General features: G+C 38.9%; 1 protein-coding gene across 2 annotated transcripts in view; it reads left to right on the top strand.

Annotated features, from left to right (window-relative positions):
- The window catches only part of LOC126092639 (HMG box-containing protein 4), a 45,240-nt gene extending 27,736 nt beyond the window's left edge, over window positions 1-17,504 (top strand). The window contains exons 2-3 of one of the 2 annotated variants that reach the window (XM_049908372.1): window positions 9,924-11,402; window positions 14,169-17,504. In XM_049908372.1, the coding sequence (XP_049764329.1) occupies window positions 9,934-11,388 (1,455 nt within the window). In that variant the 5' untranslated portion in view covers window positions 9,924-9,933 and the 3' untranslated portion in view covers window positions 11,389-11,402; window positions 14,169-17,504. Of the gene's footprint in view, window positions 1-9,923; window positions 11,408-14,168 lie in introns of both variants that reach the window. The other variant, XM_049908365.1, reaches the window with a different exon arrangement.
- Window positions 17,505-19,675: the final 2,171 nt, after the last annotated feature.

Genomic DNA, 19,675 nt, shown 5'->3' with positions numbered 1-19,675 from the left:
GACACGTGGCTTGTAAATGTTCTAACATGAGGTACTTTGGGATAATCTTTGAACTAAATAAACAGAACATGATGTTACCGTATGATTTGTGCATCCTTCAGGACCTTCACCATCATTCCATTGCCCGAAATGAGAGGATACTTGTCCAGTTCCCATTCCTCATGTGCTTGCTGTTGTTGAATGTTGTGAAACCACAGCTGGAAGATTTTAGCAATTTTCAGAGGAGTGTTTCAACACTTAAGAAAAAAAATCTTACTTTTATAAATTACATTTATTTTGTGTAGCGTTGTTTAAAAAAATCAGTCAGTTTTTTACATTCTCAAGACAAAAGTTAAAAACTGTTCTGTGTTAAAAAATAACAGTGGATCAAAATACATTAATTTTATTAGCCTGGTTGCTGATGTGTTCTCCGTTTTTTTTTTTTTTTTTTTTTGGGGGGGGGGGTGCTGGGGTGGGGGGATAAAGTAAGTATCCTTTTTGTTTTATGTAATATTTGATGTAATTGTGAACTGTGTTTTTTGCAGAATAAATTCCAAAATGTTTGTAAGAGCACATATTTTTCCTGCCTTGATGGTGTTACTTATAGGCATGAGATATTTTTTCTTCAATCCTCTTGCTATTGAGTAAACAGACTCTAACAAGTGTTGTTTTTGCTATCAAAATGTAAAAAATGAAAAAAATTCCAGATTTTGTAGTGCAATAAGATGCAGACAGAGAGAGATGAAATGCTAAAATTTGGTAGGGTTTCTTACCTCCATCAGGTGAACAAATATGAGTTGTTCCATGGGAAACTTTGTGTTTTCTGGTTGAATTGAAGATGAATCAAAGGGCAAGGTTTAAGGAGACAGTGTAGTGAAAGATAATCAAAAAGTGATGCCATAGCGGTAATGCTGCAGTGTTACTACGGATAGCTGCATGTTAGACACAAGAGAAAGGAGATAGGGATGCAGAGGTTGGGATGGAGATAACTGCTGAGAAAAGAGAATGGGTGAAAGTTTGTAGACATATAAATCTAATTAAAGTGTAGACAGAGTAGTAGTGAAAAAAATAAGAAGGTGGTAATGGATATGGAACAATGAGTAGTGGTGATAGCTGTCTGGAGGCTTGTGGGATTAAGGATGAGAGGGGAGGGGTGGGGGGTTTATGCATATTAAGATGTGTAAAATACACTGATTGGCAGTAGCATGACACTTATTTAACCTTCCCCAAATGATATAGTGTACTCACTGGACCTTATCTCTGTAATCCCATTCACTGCAAGATATGTGCCCTCCATATTGAATTTACTGTTAATTCTTGTACTAGTTATCTTGTGGAGTCATCTCTAACTCACACTACCTGTTTTAATTTGCCACATACCTAATGGTGATACTTCGACACAGCCTAAGTCAGTATCAAGCTACAATTGGTGATGCACCAGTAGAGTAGCATATTATATTTAGCTTTTTCTGTGAGCTTTCATAGTTTAATTCTTAATACCTAGTATGTTTTTTTATTTAAGAATTGTAATCTGCCATTTCAGTAACTGCAAAATGTAATTTATGCAGCCTGTAGTGGAGTTGTCATTTCTTTTGAATGACCAGCTACACAGCTCAGTAAGGTGCCAGCCTCCGTTGGTGACACACTAGGAAAGTAGCAAGTTAAATATTTAGCTTTTGTCTTTGTGCATTTATAGTTAATTCTTAAGTTAGTTGTACTAGGAAGGATAGGATGTGTGATGTCGGTCGCAGGAGCAGTGTGTCACTGTTCGTTAACAGCTGTAGACGCTTTTGGGTGTGGTGAGCCATCTTTAGACTGCTGCTTTGGATGTAGCAGTGGCAGTGAATCTGGTGCATCGCATGTGACATGTCAGGTTTTTTGGTTTGGTGACAGGCTCTGCTGCTGAGGTGCCTTGCAGTATACCTGATATCCATTCTCACTGCTGGGTGAGTGGCAGGCTGTAACACATTCCCGCTGCTTGAGGCAGAGAGTCAGTTAGCAGGCTGGGTGTCTGGCCTCTCCCCCAATCATCCTGAGAATGAACGTGTAGCCACTCCTTCAGCAGGATCGAAGCAGGTTGAGGGGGGGGATTGCTTGTTATTGGAAGCCCCAGTGTTAGTTGTGTTATGGAGTTCCTGATGGAAATACCATCCAGCATTGGAAAGAAGTCTAGTGTGCACAAGGTATGTCTACCAGGGTGGAAGCCTCATCTGAGATGGGGAGGAGGCCCTGCTTGCGGCTATGAGCGAGCAGGGTGCAGTCGTCTGCAAGTTGTGGCTCATTTCAGCCCTAATGACATCTGTTGGTTGTGTTCTGTGGCCATCTTCATTTACGTGGGCAACTACCAGAAGTGGTGAAGACTGCTGACCTTCCTTGTGGGGTTCAAGCAGAGCTCACAATTTGCAGCATCATACCCAGAGTTGATCAGTTTGGAGCTGAGAGTAGGGTCTTAACAAAAGGCTGTGTCGATTTCATGATGGTCTTGACTGCAGATTTCTGGACGTGCGTTGTAGTGTGGGAGGATTGTGGAGCTCATCTTGAGAGGTCACGGGTGCACTACACAAATGAAGCAGCTAGTCGGGTAGCAGAGTACTTGTGGAGTGCACGTAGGGGTCTTGTAGGCTGGGAGGTAGTTTTTTAGGTCCTTTAATGAATGTTCGCCAGTTGATATGCAAAGAGCAAACAGGCAGCATACAAAGTAATGACACTTTGACTGTCAAAATTTTAATAGCAAATTGTTGAAGCATTTGGAACAAAGGTCCTAAATTTACTACTCTCCAGGAGAGATGTCACATTCAAATTATTCTCAGAACTAAAAGCTGATGAAACCCGAAGTAGGAAGCTCCTACATATTTACCAAGACATGGAATGTATATTGAAAAGGCAGATTAGACTCCATAGAAGGGGGAAGTGTTCATCGCAGTTGCCAAAAATATTGTGTTTACCGAGGTCAAAATTGAGTCTGTGAAGTTATCTGAACACATGTAACAGGTCTAGGTGAACTCAAGCTAATTATATAATGTCTTTACCGGCCATCTGCTTCTGCTGTGACATTGTTAGTATCATTAAAAAAAAGTCTACAGTCAGTAGTGCTGAAATATCCAGGCGACTTTAACTTACGAAGTACAGAGTGGGACATATATGGATTAAATCAGGTGTTACAGACAGGCAGTCTTGTGAAGTAGTTTAGATTATGGTTCCCGAGTCTTGAGCAGTTAGTCAGACAGCCCAAATGTAATGGAAATACAGTGAAACCCCACTTTTACACTTTTCAATGGCTTAAAAAAAAATTATGTAAAATGTGGGAAATAATTTTTAAGCTGTAAAAGTTGTGTACAGGATTCCCCCTGGCACTTTATGTGTTATGTATACATAACAGGCATCAAAAGACTTGTCAGGAGATTGTTTATTATCTAATGAAGGTTTATTATCTAACAAAAACTGCTGATGTTACTGGAACTGATAACTGTCTGGGAAGTATGAACGTTTGCCTCAGTTTCATACGGCATAATTATGTTTTTGAAAGCCAGCAGCTGTAATTCATTATGTAAATAATTAAATACAGCACTAGTTACGTATTTTTTCATGCTTAGCACGACGCATTTTGAGAATTTTTTCTCGTTGTCAAGTGCAAATATGTACATAAGTATTTTGTGTGGTGTTTGAATATGTGTGATTCTGCGTCTTTTGCACTGTAGTCATATTTTTGAGCTATGAGGTACTGTGCCTCATCAGTTATGTAGAAAACGAGACACACACGCAAACTTAACACTCACATCGTTTGTTCGTGTAACATCATAAAAAATACGTATGTAAATACTACACTTGACAACGAGAATAAACTCTCGATACACGTTTTGTTCAGCGTGAGTAAAATACGTAACCGGCGCTGTATTCACACTAAAAACGTTTGAGCAGCTCAAAGTGAATAATGGCGTCAGCTATTGTTCCAAGTGGCCATATGCTGAAACACGCTAAATATGGTTCGACAAATGTGTCACAATGATCACAACAATCACGAAACTGCGTTTGCACAGTAGAGACAGTTTATAAATGGTTGTGGTTATAGGTACGGCACGAATTGTTCCAACTTTTACATGTTTACTGGTTCAGATCTGCTGAGTAGAGTGCTCTGGTGTCAAGAAACTTAATCATATTTGTAAATTCTACTGGATGGCCAACATCATGCCAATGTAATTTTTTCTCCACAAACGTTTTTTTGTAATGTGTAAACCGTGGGAAAATTATAAATATGTTGACACAAAATCGGGTGCAAATTAACATTGCGGGCATAGGAAATTTTATGAGACTGATAAAAAATGTCGTCAACGTCGGGAAAATGTTAATTCCAGGAACGTAAAAGTGGGGTTGTACAGTATTTTAGACCTTGCAGCTACAAATATGCCTGCCTTACTTTATTGACAGTGTCAGTATAGAGACAAGGAGTTGTTACCATGATATTATCATAGTGGTGATGTTTACTGAAGTTAATAAATCCATCAAAAAGGCTAAAAGAATGTTTTTGCTAGAAAGAGCAGATAAGCAGTTGTTTGCATTCCACTTAGACAATCAATGGACATAATTTAGTTCAAGTATGGTGAACATAGAAGAGCTATGGGCAAAGTTTAAACTGATAAAAAATCACACTCTGGAGAAGTATGTGCTTAGTAAGTAGATTAAGGATGGAAAAGACCCACCGTGATTTATTAGCAAAATTCAGAAAATGCTGAGAAAGTGGAGACTGTTGCACTCTCAGTTCAAAAAAGAATGAGCAAATGAAAACAAGCAAAAGATAGTAGGAGTTGGTGCATCTATAAAAAGGTTGATGTTTAAAGAGTAACTTCCACAACTGAAGACAGTCAGTTGCTCCTCAGAATGACGATGGAGGATATCATTGAAAGCTTGAGATTTTATCAAGAATTGACACGGCAAGAAAACTGAGAATGTTTAACATATAAGCAACTTCCACAGTCATACCTTAGCAAAAGATCATGCCAAGAACCCAAGGAAATTCTGGTCCTGCATTAAATCCGTAAGTGTTTCAAAAGCTTCTGTCCAGTCACTCGTTGACTAGTCTGGTTTGTCAGTACAAGACAGGAAAAGAAAAGCTGAAGTTTTAAATTTTGTGTTTAAGAAGTCATTCATGCCCCGGAGGATTGTACAAACATATGTACAGAATACCATGTGGAGCACATAGTACAAGGCATAAAAAAGTAACTGAAAGAGTTGGAAACAAATAAGATGCCAGGTCTGGATGGAATCCCAATTCGGTTTTACATACATAGAGTACTCTATGGCACTTGTCCCTTACTTAGCTTGGATTTATTGTGAATCTCTTTCCCAGTGCAAAGTTGCAGGTGACTGGGGGGGGGGGGGGGGAATACTCTTATGACTCCTGTATATAATAAGGGTAAAGGAACAGACTTACAAAAAACTACAGACCAATATCCTTAACATTTGTTTGTTCATAATTGTTGAACATACTCTTTGAGTCCAAATATAATAAATCTCCTTGAGATGGAAAAGCATATGGCCACAAATCAGCATGTATTGAGAAAACATCTCTCATATGAAACTCAGCTTGTCCTTTTCATCACATTTGCTGCGAACCATGGATGAAGGACATCAGGCAGATTCCATATTACTAGATTTCAGGAAAGCTTTTGACACAGTGCCCCATTGTAAACTAGTAACGAAGGTAAGAGATTATGGAATAGGTTCCCAGGTCCTTGAGTTGTGCGAAGAACCCAGTATGTTCTCCTCAATGGCAAATTTCCATCAGAGACAAGCGTGTCATCAGGAGTGCCCCAGGGAAGTGTAATAGGACTACTCTTGTTCTATATATACATCAATGATCTTACACACAGGGTAAGCAGCTGTTTGATGAGATGATGTGGTGAAAATGAAGGTACATCTTAGAGTGACTGTAGGAGGCTACATGATGACATAGGCAATATTTTTAGTTGATATGATGAATGGCAGCTTTCTCTAAAGTTAGAAAAATGTAAGTTAATGCACATGCGTAGGAGGAACAGTTATGCAACATTCGAGTACAGTATCAGTGGTGTGCTGCATGACTCAGTCACATTGATTAAATATCTAGGCACAATGTTGCAGTGCAATATGAAATGAACCAAACATATAAGGATGGTAGCAGGAAGGCAAAAGTTGACTTTGGTTTATTGGGAGAATTTTGAGGAAGTGTAACTCACCTATAAAGGAAATCATGTACAGAACAGTAGTATGAATAGTTCTAATTAGTGCTTCTGTGTTTGGGATCTCGACCAGGTATGATTAAATAAATACATTAAAGCAGTTCTGAGCTAGGCTGCTAGATTTCTTTACTACTAGTTCTGATCAAGTATTATGGAGATACTTTGTGAACTCAAATGGGAATCCCTGGAGGCAATACGATGACATTTTCAAGAATCGCAGTTGAGAAAATTTAGAAAACCAGCATATGAAGCTGAACGCAGAATGATTTTGCTGCCTCTGACGTACATCTTATGTAAGGACCACAAAAGTAAGATACGATAATTAAGGCTCGTACTGGAGCATATAGACAACTGTTTCTCCATTGCTCAGTTGTGAGTGGAACAGGAGAGGAAATGACTAGTAGTGGTAAACTGCATAGAGTGACTTCACTGCCTGATCTAGAATTTCACATAGCCTCTCAGGCACACACCACTGCCTTTCTCATACCTCTCTCTCTCTCTCTCTCTCTCTCTCTCTCTCTCTCTCTCTCTCTCTCTCTCTCTCTCACACACACACACACACACACACACACACGCATGGACATATAATGGAATGATAGTGAAAGTCCTGAAGGAGGCATTTTTTGTATGATATCATCATGTTCTGTAGTATTTATTTGTGAAAATTATGGGTGTGTTTTCTTATTTAATTTTTATGTCAATCAATTTTATTTTCCTCTCAGGTCCTTACTGGGTAGAACCCAGGAAACTTAATCTTCAGCAATCAACATTCTTGTTATGAAAACCTGTTGATTTACATGGCAATTTCAGTTTTGGTTTAATGAAACATTTAAGTGTTCATCCAGTTTCTATATCAATGTTAAATGTTACTGCTACTCCACACAAAAAGGGGCATTAAATATATAAGGCCGAGATTGCTCCTTTCATACTGAGTTCTCCGTATCGCACAACACTGCTGCCCATAACTCTTCTATATCTATACTTTGCAAACTACTTGATGGTGACTCGGGAAGGGTGCAGGGAGAAAGGGGGGGGGGGGGGGGGAAGGATTGTACTGTATACCCTCCTTTTTTGTCATAGTGGTATATGATTTGCAAGAAGAACAATTGTTGGTAAGCTTCTGTGTGAGTTCAAATCTCTCTAGTTCTACATTATAGCCATTTTGTGAGATGTACAGAGGAGGTAGCAATATATTGATTTGTCTCTTCTAAGAACATACTCTTTCTGAATTTGAAGCCTATCTTGTAGTGTCAGCCATTAGAATTCGCTGAGAATTTCTGTGAACCTTTGCAATTAGTAATTGAACCTGTTGTGAAACACACTGTTCTTCTTCAGATCTTCTCTATTTCCTCCGTCAATCCTGTCTGGTAAGTATCCCAGACCAGTGAGTAATATGCCAGTATTGGGCCAATGAGGGCATTGTAAGTGGCCTCCATTGTGGGTGGACTACACTTCTTGAGGATCTTTCAGATGAATCTCAGTTTGGTGTCTATCTTAGCCAGCCGGAGTGGTCGAGCGGTTCTAGACGCTACCACTAGGGTCGCAGGTTCGAATCCTGCCTCGGGCATGGATGTGTGTGATGTCCTTAGGTTAGTTAGGTTTAAGTAGTTGTAAGTTCTAGGGGACTGATGACCTCAGAAGTTAAGTCCCATAGTGCTCAGATCCATTTGAACCATTTCTTTTTGTCTAGTTTAATGTTGTTGTTCCACTTTAAATTGCTCAGTAACCATACTCCTAGATATTTTATGGCTGTGACTGCTTCCAGTGATTGTCCTGCAATTCTGTAATCATTCAATAATGGATCTTTCCACCTCATCATCTGCAGTGTGCTATATTTGTTTATAGATCTGCCTGGATAGCCTCATGTGTTAGCATGCCACTTCTGGGCCCAGATCAGATCTGCCTTGTGGATTGACAATGAGGGAGAATGTGCTTAGCCACCTGGATGTGGTTTGTAGTCTGTTCCCCACATTCAACTAGGTGAATGAATATCAGGCTGATATCCATGTGTCATATCAGTTACACTATTTGCAAACATTTAGAAGACGTTTGCACACTTTCACCTGGGATAATATTAGACACAGACAGATGGTGGTACACAAATTCAACTACAGGAAGGGCATCTGGCCACCCTCTGCTACTCAACATACTGCCTAATTCAGAATAAGATGCTGATCCCGTGAAGACCTGGGACAAGGTTGTTTAAGTTGGGAGCCAAGTGTCCAGCCATGTATCAGGCGTTGTTTTCCTGCATTTTGCTATAATTTTCTAGTGTTGCAACTTTTCTGTATATTACAGCATCGTCCACAAAAAACCTCATGGAAATTCTGACACTACCCTTTAGATAATTTATGTATATTGCCGAAAAGTAATGGTCTTATAACGCTCCTTAGGGGTGCACCTGAGGTTCCTTTTATATATGAAAGTTTCTGCCATTGAGACTAACATGCTGCGTTCTGTTTGTTATGGACCCTTCATGCCTTTGGGATGTCAAGGCATATGGTATCAATATGGACGCCTGCATCTGCTGTTTTCTTGATCCTGTAGGTGATTAGAGCGACCAGGTTTCACACAATAATTGTTTTTGGAATCCATGTAGATTCCTAAAGAATGAGGTTTTCGGTCTCCAGAAATGTCCTAGTACGCGAGCATGAAACCCGTTCCTAAATTCTACAACATAGTAATGTCAGCGATACAGGCCTATTGTTTTATGCACCTTGTTGATGACTTATGAAAACGGGAATGACCTGCATTTTTTTCTGATCGCTAGAAATGTTTTTCTCTCCAGTAACCTACTGCTAGAAGGGGAGTTAAGTTATTTCACATACTCTTTGTAGAATTATATTGGTATCCCATTGGAACCAGTGGCCTTTTCTCTGTTGAGAAATTTCAGTTGATTTTCTGTCCTGTAGTCACTTATTTTGTGATCTGTTATTTTGACATTCATATGACTATTTAGGGCAGTGTGATCTTCCTCAGTGAAACAGTTTAGGAAAAAGGAATTTAGTATTTCAATCTTCTCTGTGACATCCTCCATTTTGATGCCATTATGGTCAAAATGTCCGAACAGATGGCTTCAGTCTTTTTATTGATTTACTGGAGGAACCAGAAGTTCTTTAGATTTTCTGTCTGATAAGAAGACAGATCTGTTATAATGTAGGCTGGACACCTTTCAGCATCTTTCTTTGAAAACAGTAAAGAAAAACTTGCACATAATAAGTACACCACTTCTTCTCTGCTTTAATGACAGTGGCAGTGGCAAACTGTTCAAATGTAGACGCTGTTCAAGACCATTCATTTAATGAAGCAACTGTAGAAAAGGAAATATGAAGCAGATTTTTGTGTTATTGTTGCATGTTGTAACATAAGCTCACAACCAGTCTCTTTCATTTGCATCATGAGCAGGACAGGATGTGAACTTTGAAAAGGGTCAGATTTCAAAACAGTTTCAAAAATAAGAAATAGTTACTTAAAAGTAATATATTTAAGTAATATTCTGTTGCCAGTTGTTTGTTATTTTCGTTCCACATTGCTTTGTTTCCCATAGGCCTAAATCAAATGGACTGCAACAGAGACATAAAACACAAAATGTTTTAAAAGTGAAACAGCCTGTAATAACTTACCAGTACTTTATTACAAATAAATGCAGGGCTCATTATGTACCTGCTTTTCTTTCTGGTACACGTTGATCCATCTGCAACACTAATTACAGTATGTTTTTTGTTTCAGTACGAAAGCTATGTCCAAAATGTTGAAGAGGAAATTTGATGACGACATGGACTCTACCTCTGGAGGAAGAGCTAAGCAAGACGAATTGGAGGTGACAGGTGTTTCGCGCTCAGGTCGAGTTCGCAAGAAGTCTTCAAAACTGATGGATTTTGAATCACCTGATGATATTGACAATCGGTATAGGCGACGTGGTGGCGACTCATTTAGTTCTCCTGTTGCCGGTAGCAGTGGCGGCAGAGGGCGAGGCAGGGCATCGTCCACATTACACTCAGACCGCACAACATCCAGTTCCGGTGTCCATCATCGTGATACCTTGTCAAATGATGGGGGAGATGATATCTATTCAAGTTCAGATGAGTTCACAGGAGATGTTCAAGATGATGAGTCCAGTTCCAGTTCTTCATCATCTTCTGATGATGAAGCAGCATCTGACGAAGATCGACTTGTGGAAGAACGTAATACAACAGCCATCCCCGATGAAAGCAACAGCCGGACAGGCGATGAAGGACCTTCAGGCTCAGGAACAGCATCTCGTGGAGGTCAGTCATTGTATATGCTCGAGAAATCAACGAAGAAGAAACTTGTGGTGCGAGATGGTCGTGTAGTTGGACGTACTAAAGCACAACGGAAGGATAAAGGCAAAACACGGTTCACTGCCTACATGCTTTGGGCAAAGGAGGTTAGGCAGGAAATACTACGTGCTAATCCCGACACAGACTTTGCTACTATTAGTAAGCGTCTTGGTGAGCTGTGGGCAACAGTACCCAACAACGAGAAGTATGCTTGGAAAAGGCGTGCTAAACGTGTCGCTTTGACCAAGCCTGGATCAGATGCATCGGCACAGAGTTCTGTAACTCAAGGAGTTGGCGGATCAAGTCAGCAGACGGACGGTGGTCGCTGGCGGACTTCTGGGTCCCGCTCGAAGTTCATCAATAAAGCTGGTGGTGGATCCTCATTATCGGGTGCAACATCGGGGGCAGCCGCTAGGCAAGAAAGTGGCACTACTACTGGAGGAATGTCAGTGACTGGCGCAGTTGGAAGTGGTTCACGCAGTAGTGCAGGTACATCAGCATCAAGTGGAAGTGCACGCCACCACCAGCAACAGCAGCAACAGGTTGCAGATTCAAAGGCTGGAGCTGCAGCAGGAGCATCTGGTGGGCGGGGACTGGTAGCTGAGCCTGCAGTGGGACCCGGCCTATACAAGGTTGTTGGCACACAGCCTGTGGACGTGGCAGCTCATCTGAAGTTGCTCGGGGAATCACTCGGCATCATTGGTGAACGCCTGAAAGAACATGAGGGTCAAATTGCTGTTTCTGGTAGCCTATCTGTCTTGCTGGACTCACTTCTGTGTGCTCTTGGCCCTCTCATTTGCCTGACGCGGCAGCTGCCAGAAACCAACAGCTGTCCACCGGAGATGCTGTCGAAACTGCTTGACAACATTGCCTACTTTATGCCAGGCCTCTAGTGGTAAAAGGAAAGGTGTAGTGAGTGTTTGATTTATCACAAACATAATTCTAGTATTATGGACTTACTATAATCTTCATTTAGACTGGTATAGAGTAAGAACACTTGCCTGCCCATTCCAAACAATTTTGTGTGTTCTGACATTTACTATCCCCTTCCCCCCATTCTTGCATCCCATAACCACATTCATGTTCGCAGTTAATGGTAATAATTTTAGGTTTGATAATTTCACTGTCAGTAAAAACACAATGTACAGGTCTTGAAGTTTCAGTTTGCTTAAAACGTTTGCATCAAGAAATTATCATAATTACATCCTGCCACAGGTCTGCATGGAGATGTGAAACAGTTAGATTTTATCATGGAGAGTAATTGCTTTTCGAACATCCAGACAAGGTTTGTGTATCATTGCATACATAAGATAAAATGCCCATATCAAAATCTTTAATTCAGGAACTTTAGAGTTAAAGGTACGTAAAAAAGGGGGAGAGGGGGATCTGAGCGAGTAAATGCTATAACTGTTAGCATGATTCCACTTAACAAATGTTTCTTCTGTAAGAGAAGGAGATATAAAAGATTGCTGATTTTCGTCTTCAAAAAAGCAGTGTCCTAATTATCCCCCCACTCCTTTTTTCTAGTTATTATCAGTCCATTTATTCTTAAGGAGAATTTGAGTAACACAGAGTTAAGAACTCATGTGATAAATATAAATAAACAAGTGTTTACTCTAGACGAGTGAAAGAGAAAACTGCTGAGAAGAGCATTGATTGTGTGAACCCAAGCAAACAGTGCATTTTTGTTTATATGGCACTGAAGTCATATGCACAGATATAAGATCAAATGCTGCCATAGCGAAGTAGTTGCAATGAAAAACAGTGATATCCAGACAGGGGTGTTGTGTATGTCAGCTGCACTGTTGGGGATGCAAAAATCAAAGCTTTAAAAGGGGGGGGGGGGGGGTTGAATTTTTGCAGTAACATCAGACATGTGCTGGTAGTGCACTAGTCACTGAATTATAGTTTACAACTTAATTAGGCCAAAATTTTGCATGTATGTCGGTGTAAAATTTTTGCTGGCTGCTTACTGGTATTGAGGGAAAAAATGCGAAGCAGGACAACTACGGACGAGCAGTCTTACCTGAAGAAAGATTTGCACTTACAATCTGGCTCTTAGCAACTGGTTGCACTCTGATTCTCAGAAACTGGCAGCAGTTACACCATTCTCGAGTGTTTATTTCACATTTCAGCAACAGCTATATCACTTACCAGAGTGAAAGTTCCTAAGTCTGGAATGCTATATGTAAAGCACGAAAGAATTACATTAAGTAAGGAAAATAATATCAATAAATATGAATAATGTAAAGTAAAAAAATACAAATGACCTGTCATAGATGATAAAACATCTATTACTTTATGTCTCTGGTTCCCAACCATTCTGAGATCATTACCACTGAGTGCAATAAAATATTAGCTAATTTCCCCCACTCCTCCTCCAAAAAAGTTATTGTCAACCTTAACTTAAGTAGAAAAAATTCTTTGATCGCTTTTATTTATGAAATGATTCAAGATAAACAGTATTTAGTTCTTGTTTGTGTCTTATTAAACCAAGAACTAACGCATCAATGACAGGATGGTACTGCTTATTTCTAACCATCTCTTCATATTTGGTTTCTCAGGAAATGCACATAATAAGTCATGCTCTGAGTCTATTCAGATCCTTTATGTTTCATTGATGTCGTTATCAAAAATCTCTTTCAGATATGTACATCTAGAATTCAGTGTTTCTTTTCCTGAGCTTTGTTTTGGTAGTCTGTGTGCTAGAATGAATGATGAAGCAATACCCAGTGCATCACAAGTGCTATCAACTCCTACTCAGAAACGAAAGCTGCGCCACTGCCCTACCTAGTGACACTTGCTTCTTCCGCACCCTATAAACCAAACTAAAACCAACCCAGTTAAAATGTGTTGACTGTACTTATGTTTGTAAATCACTTGATTGCTGGATCTTCTTTTCCAAGCTGGCAGAAATCAGAAGACTTAAGCATACCAATGCTTCATGTCTGACTGTGTAGAGCAGCATAGTAGCCAGTATGTAGTTACTGTCTGTTGTATTACCAATTAATTAGTTTCTCCATTTCAAAGTGAATATTGAAGGGCTTTCTGGTGCATTCCAGGAACTACATAAAACTCAGACAAGACATTTTCATATATTTAACATTTGTTACTTGCATGTCTCACTCATAGACGCATAGCACAAAACAGAATATACGTTTGTAGAGATTGGACAGTGTGAAAAAGCTGATGATGATTAGACATTCATTTCACAAGATGTAATTTCTGCAACACCATGTCGTGCTTTAATGATAATATTTGGAAAAAAAGACATTATTGGTATCTTATATAATCAATAAAGTCTTACAAATTATAGTGGCAATAATAATATTCTTTCAAAAATAATTTAGTTTTGTGACTGAGAGAAAGTGAAACCCTTTTGGTTTCTACCCCCTCAGAAAGATTCATTTTATGCCTCAGGGAATAATTACCTCCACGTTGGAACCACTGTTTTATATAATAAAATCTGCCTTGTAGTTTCTATTGATAACACGTGATGAAGATAAAAACTTACATTCTTACATACAAACACACACTTACAAGATAGTGTAGTAAGCTCATCAGTGATATACTACTTATGAAGCATTGTGTGTCCAATTTCTGCTTAACAAGTGCAATTTATAGATATGAAGGCCAAAACAGTACAATAATTTAATTATTCCTGTTGTTTCAGCTTCCTTGCCAAAGAAGAGAATGGCTGCAGACTGTGAAGGTTTATAAAGACCTGAGAAACTTGTCACACTGCCTTGGAGATGTGCATGGAAGGCACTGTGAAATTAGTGCACCTACCAGTAGTGGAACTGATTTTTATGAGTACAGTTATGACAGGTTTTTCAGTGTAGTTTTGTTAGGAGCCACTTAATGTATGCAAACATCAGTCCTAAAGGATGCATGTCAGATGGTGGAATCTGAAAAATACTTCAGTTTTGGAAACAAGTTGATGCTAATGTTTTAGGTGTACTAGAGGAGGTGCCACTAGTAGGGAGAACAACAAATGTGCTTTAAACGTTCAAGGGAGACCAAGCACTTGCCCTGCGTGAGTATATGTTGAAACCATGCTTTGGTGAACACACATGACAGCTGGATGAAAGTGTTTTCAACTACAGAGTCGGTAGAGCTAGGGGGGTGGTAGTGAACATTTTGAGAATTACGCCTGCAGTTTTCCCGATGTTGAGAAAACTTTTGCTTCTGAGTTCATAGACAGCATGCACATATCTGCATAAGAAAAATTCAGAGCTCGATACACTTGTACACACTAATAGGACCAATTGACAACAAACTGAAAATTGAAGTGTGGTTCTTGCCAGCTGGTGGCAAGGTAGTGAACACAAGAGATCATTTTTGTGTGAGACCTGTGCCTTGAAAATCTTCAAAGACACATGCAGAAATTTTAAATAGATTTGCACAACATTTTAACTCAGATGGGTGAGTCACCTGACAAGACAATTGTGATTAATCTGTATTTATGTTTGTGCAAAGGTTCAGTTAAAGAGAATAACTAAACTGTGAATCATTTTTATTCATACTAGTATGAATATACAGTAGCATTTGACCATGTGATAAATGTAAGTTCACTGAACTACATGGGATTGTTAACCAAATTTCCCATGTCAGCTTGAACCAGCAGTTCATTCATTTTATACTGTCATTGTTTTGTACATTTGTAGTGTACTCTCTTAATTTCACTGTCATATATTCTTCATAATAATGACTTGCTCTCTTAGGCTTTTCTGCATCACATGCTTTAACAGTGTTGTCGCACAAATATTCTTAATGTTTGTGATACCTCAATAACATCATTATTCCCCAAGTTGTCTTCTGCTACCTCCTGAAGTCTACATTCATCTTCCTCTACAACAATTTCTTCAACAGCATATTTTGTTGGCTTGACACGACTTTTTCAAACAAGTTCTTACATGTACAAAATCAAAGACCTATTTTGGGTGGAAGAAACATTGCTAGTATCAGGGTATATACGTGGACAACGAAAAAGAAAATCCTGGATTTCCATGTTAAAAATAAACTTTTTCCTTATTGAGTGACAGTATGCTTTTCCTTGGAACAGTAAAACTTATCAATTTATTTATTTTATTTATCCATCCATTGACAATAAATATTGTATGGATGTTGTCAAGGGTACATGTAAGCCATTTCAAAGAAATGGGACACAAACAATATATACGTAAAAAAGTACAAAACAAAATAGTACAATGAAGTTAATAGTAATACAATGAAATTAATATAGCCTATATACATCCCTGCTTGTTATTTTAAATGCATAGTCTGTTTTTCATAAGGCTTTAGTTTTGTCCTCCCTAAACGGAAAGTCCTTATATACACAACATTGCTTAAGTATATATTTACATCACACAACAGCTGTCCTCTAAGTATGTAAATGTAACGGATGATTAGGTAATGAATGATTAGGTACAGATAGAGTATTTCCATTGTGCCTTTATAAATATCATCAGAAAAAAATTTATTGACCTACATAGTCATTTACAGAATAAAAACATTGTTCTACTAGAAATTTTTTAAATTCTGTTTTTTATCATCTTCTAACTGCCTGATGTTGACTGGCAGTGTGTTGTACAGTTTTTCACCGATACGGCTCACATGCCTTTGTGTATTCGTTCTTTTTGTTCGCTGAGTATGGAGTGCTGCGCTATTACGGGTATTGTAGTTATGAAAGTTGGCATTTGTCTGAAAATCTGCAATGTGGGTCCTGACATACAATACATATTTGTATATGTATAATGATGGTATAGTAAGTATTCTAAGCTTTTTGAATATGGGTTTGCATTGTGTCTGTGGATGACTGTGAGTTATTATTTGGATGGCCCTCTTCTGCAGCAAAAAAATTTGTTTTAGGCGACATGTTGTGGAACCCCAAAATATTATTCCGTATGTGGCAAGAGATTGAAAATAGCCGAAGTATGCCATTCTGGCACCCTCTGAGGTACAAACATATGCAATAATTCTGAGGACAAAACAGGCTGAATTAAGTTTCTGCGCAAGTTTTATTACGTGGTCATTAAAATTTAAGTTTTCATCCACATGAATCCCCAGCAATTTTATGGATGTCAGTCTGTCTTAAGGCTTTGTCACGCCACACCAGATCGAGGTTTACATTTTGACATCTTTTCCCAAACTGCATATAATTTGTTTTATTTACGTTCAATGTCAACCTGTTTGCATTGAACCAAGAATGGATGTAATTTAGTACTTTATCAGCAGTTGTTGGTAGCAATTGCTTTGGTGCACTTTTCATCACACTAGTATCATCTGCAGATATTATTGCTTTGGCTGCATCATCTGAGGTGTGAAAATCATTTATATAGACAAGAAACAATATGGGCCCTGGGATGCTGCCTTGTGGTACTCCTATTTCTACATTTTTTGCCTCTGATACTGAATTTATTTTGTGGTTGGAGTAAGTTGATGTCAGTCCTACAAACTGTGTTCTGTTTTTTTAGGTAAGATTCAAACCATTTTTTTCCTATCCCATGTATACCCAACACTTCCAATTTTTCTAAAAGAATGTCCTGGTTCACAGTGTCAAAAGCTTGGGAGAGGTCTAAATTTACTCCTACTATACTAAATCTTTGTCTAGATTTTTGATTATTTGTTCAGTGTAGCACATTATTGCTGTTTCGGTATTTTTACGTGCTTGGAAGCCATGCTGATTCCTGTTTAGTAAATTATGGTCATTTAGATATTTGTTGATTCGGTGCTTCATCAGTTTTTCTAATATTTTTGAAAATGCTGGGAGAAGAGATATTGGGCGATAGGTTTTTACCTTATACTTGTCGCCGTTTTTAAATAATGGCTTCACTTTTGAAATTTTCAGCCTTTCTGGAAAAGCTCCTTCACTGTATGATAAATTGGCTATGTGTGCAAAGGGCTTTGCGATTTGTGGTGCTGTCCTTGTTATGATTGACACATGCACCTCATCTATGCCAACCGACATTTTGGGTTTCAAGCTTTGTATCACTTTCAACACTTCACCCTCATTTGTTGGCTCTACCCTCATCCTGTCGGCGAATTAAGGGAGCTATAAAGTTTCATTTAGTTGTACATTTGTTCGCTTGAGGCGCTGTTGACTAGGCGTCAGCGTCAGTTGATGCTAAGATGGCGACCGCTCAACAGAAAGCTTTTTGTGTTATTGAGTACGGCAGAAGTGAATCAACGAGAATCCACGGGAAACAACTCAGTATGAATGTGACTCGCCTAAGGTGAACGTTTTCTGTGCCATTTCAGCCAATAAAGTTTTTGGTCCCTTTTTCTTCGAAGGTGCTACTGTAACTGGACTACAGTATCTGGAGATGTTAGAGAATTGGCTGTTCCCTCAGCTCGAGCAAGAAGCACAACAATTCATATTTCAGCAGGATGGAGCGCCATCACATTGGCACTTATCTGTCCGTAACTACCTGAACGTCAACTACCCGAGGCGATGGATCGGCCGCCAGGCAGCCCGTGACAGAGCACTTCATCACTGGCCTCCAAGAAGCCCTGATCTTACCCCCTGCGATTTTTTCTTATGGAGGTATGTTAAGGATATGGTGTTTCGGCCACCTCTCCCAGCCACCATTGATGATTTGAAACGAGAAATAACAGCAGCTATCCAAACTGTTACGCCTGATATGCTACAGAGAGTGTGGAACAAGTTGGAGTATCGGGTTGATATTGTTCGAGTGTCTGGAGGGGGCCATATTGAACATCTCTGAACTTGTTTTTGAGTGAAAAAAAACTTTTTTAAATACTCTTTGTAATGATGTATAACAGAAGGTTATATTATGTTTCTTTCATTAAATACACATTTTTAAAGTTGTGGTATTCTTTTTGAATCACCCTGTATTTCGATTTTTGTAATTGTTTTGGAGCTACAAAATGTAGGCCTAACTGTGCTGTTTATTTCCTCTTTCTTTTTCACACAAGCCGATAATCCGTCAGAACTACATAATGTTGGCAGATGTTTGTTTACTAAATTTACGTTGGATTTCTTATTTTTCTGCGTCAACGAATATTTTTTTGTTCTGGCTTATTTACAAGATTCTTTTGCTTTTCACAGTGTTTCACTAAACACTGCACTTCCACAATCTGTTGTGGAAAGTACGTGAAATAAGTTGTCGTGCATGAAGCTTACATTTATTTCACAATTCTCTTGATCCATCTTGTACTTTTTATTCGCGGCCGCTGCACTTCAACTTTGTCCACTTTTCGGAAACTGTCGAACTATCTTGCAGAAAACGTGGCGTGTTCACTTCAGTTTTTCTTTCTTGAATTTGAGTAATATCCATTTTCAGAGCATTGATTACAAACTGTAGGCTACTAATTCGTTCATTTAGCTTCATAATTTCGCCCTTGCGGTTTTCACACGATTTCCTTTTTGTCGCAAAATTTACGTTTTTGTGGAGAGACACATTTCGAACTTTTATCTTCGACACCATCTCTTATACACTAGTGTAGAACTTCCCAGCACTTTAGAAAATGAGCTCCAGGAAAAAAAAAAAAAATAAAAAAAAAATAAAAAGTTTCAAAAATATCTTTGATGTACAGCAACATGTAAACTGCATATTTTCGTATTATGGAAGTATATGTTTGAATTCCACTAAATGCAGCATGTTAATTTCCAAAGCACATAAATCAAGATTGTGCCGTGCTTTTGTAAGCCAATCATAGCTCACAACAGCCATGCTTTTGTAAGCCAATCATAGCTCACAACACATGATCTCGCCAGCTGATGGTAGCAGAGATTCAGAGCAAAGGATGTGATGTAGTCAGCCAATACCAATATCACTGTTAATTAGTGCAAACACACAAATAGGAAAAGTTAATAACATCCCACAAAAATGCTAGTTGTTGTTGTGGTCTTCAGTCCTGAGACTGGTTTGATGCAGCTCTCCATGCTACTCTATGCTGTGCAAGCTTCTTCATCTCCCAGTATCTACTGCAACCTACATCCTTCTGAATCTGCTTAGTGTATTCATCTCTTGGTCTCCCTCTACGATTTTTACCCTCCACACTGCCCTCCAATGCTAAATTTGTGATCCCTTGATGCCTCAAAACATGTCCTACCAACCGATCCCTTCTTCTAGTCAAGTTGTGCCACAAACTTCTCTTCTCCCCAATCCTATTCAATACCTCTTCATTAGTTACATGATCTACCCACCTTATCTT

The sequence above is a fragment of the Schistocerca cancellata genome, chromosome 1 (assembly GCF_023864275.1).
Source record: "Schistocerca cancellata isolate TAMUIC-IGC-003103 chromosome 1, iqSchCanc2.1, whole genome shotgun sequence".
Lineage (NCBI taxonomy): Eukaryota > Metazoa > Arthropoda > Insecta > Orthoptera > Acrididae > Schistocerca > Schistocerca cancellata.
The sequence above is the reverse complement of the archived record's forward strand: the minus strand, read 5'-3'. Positions and strand labels throughout refer to the sequence as shown.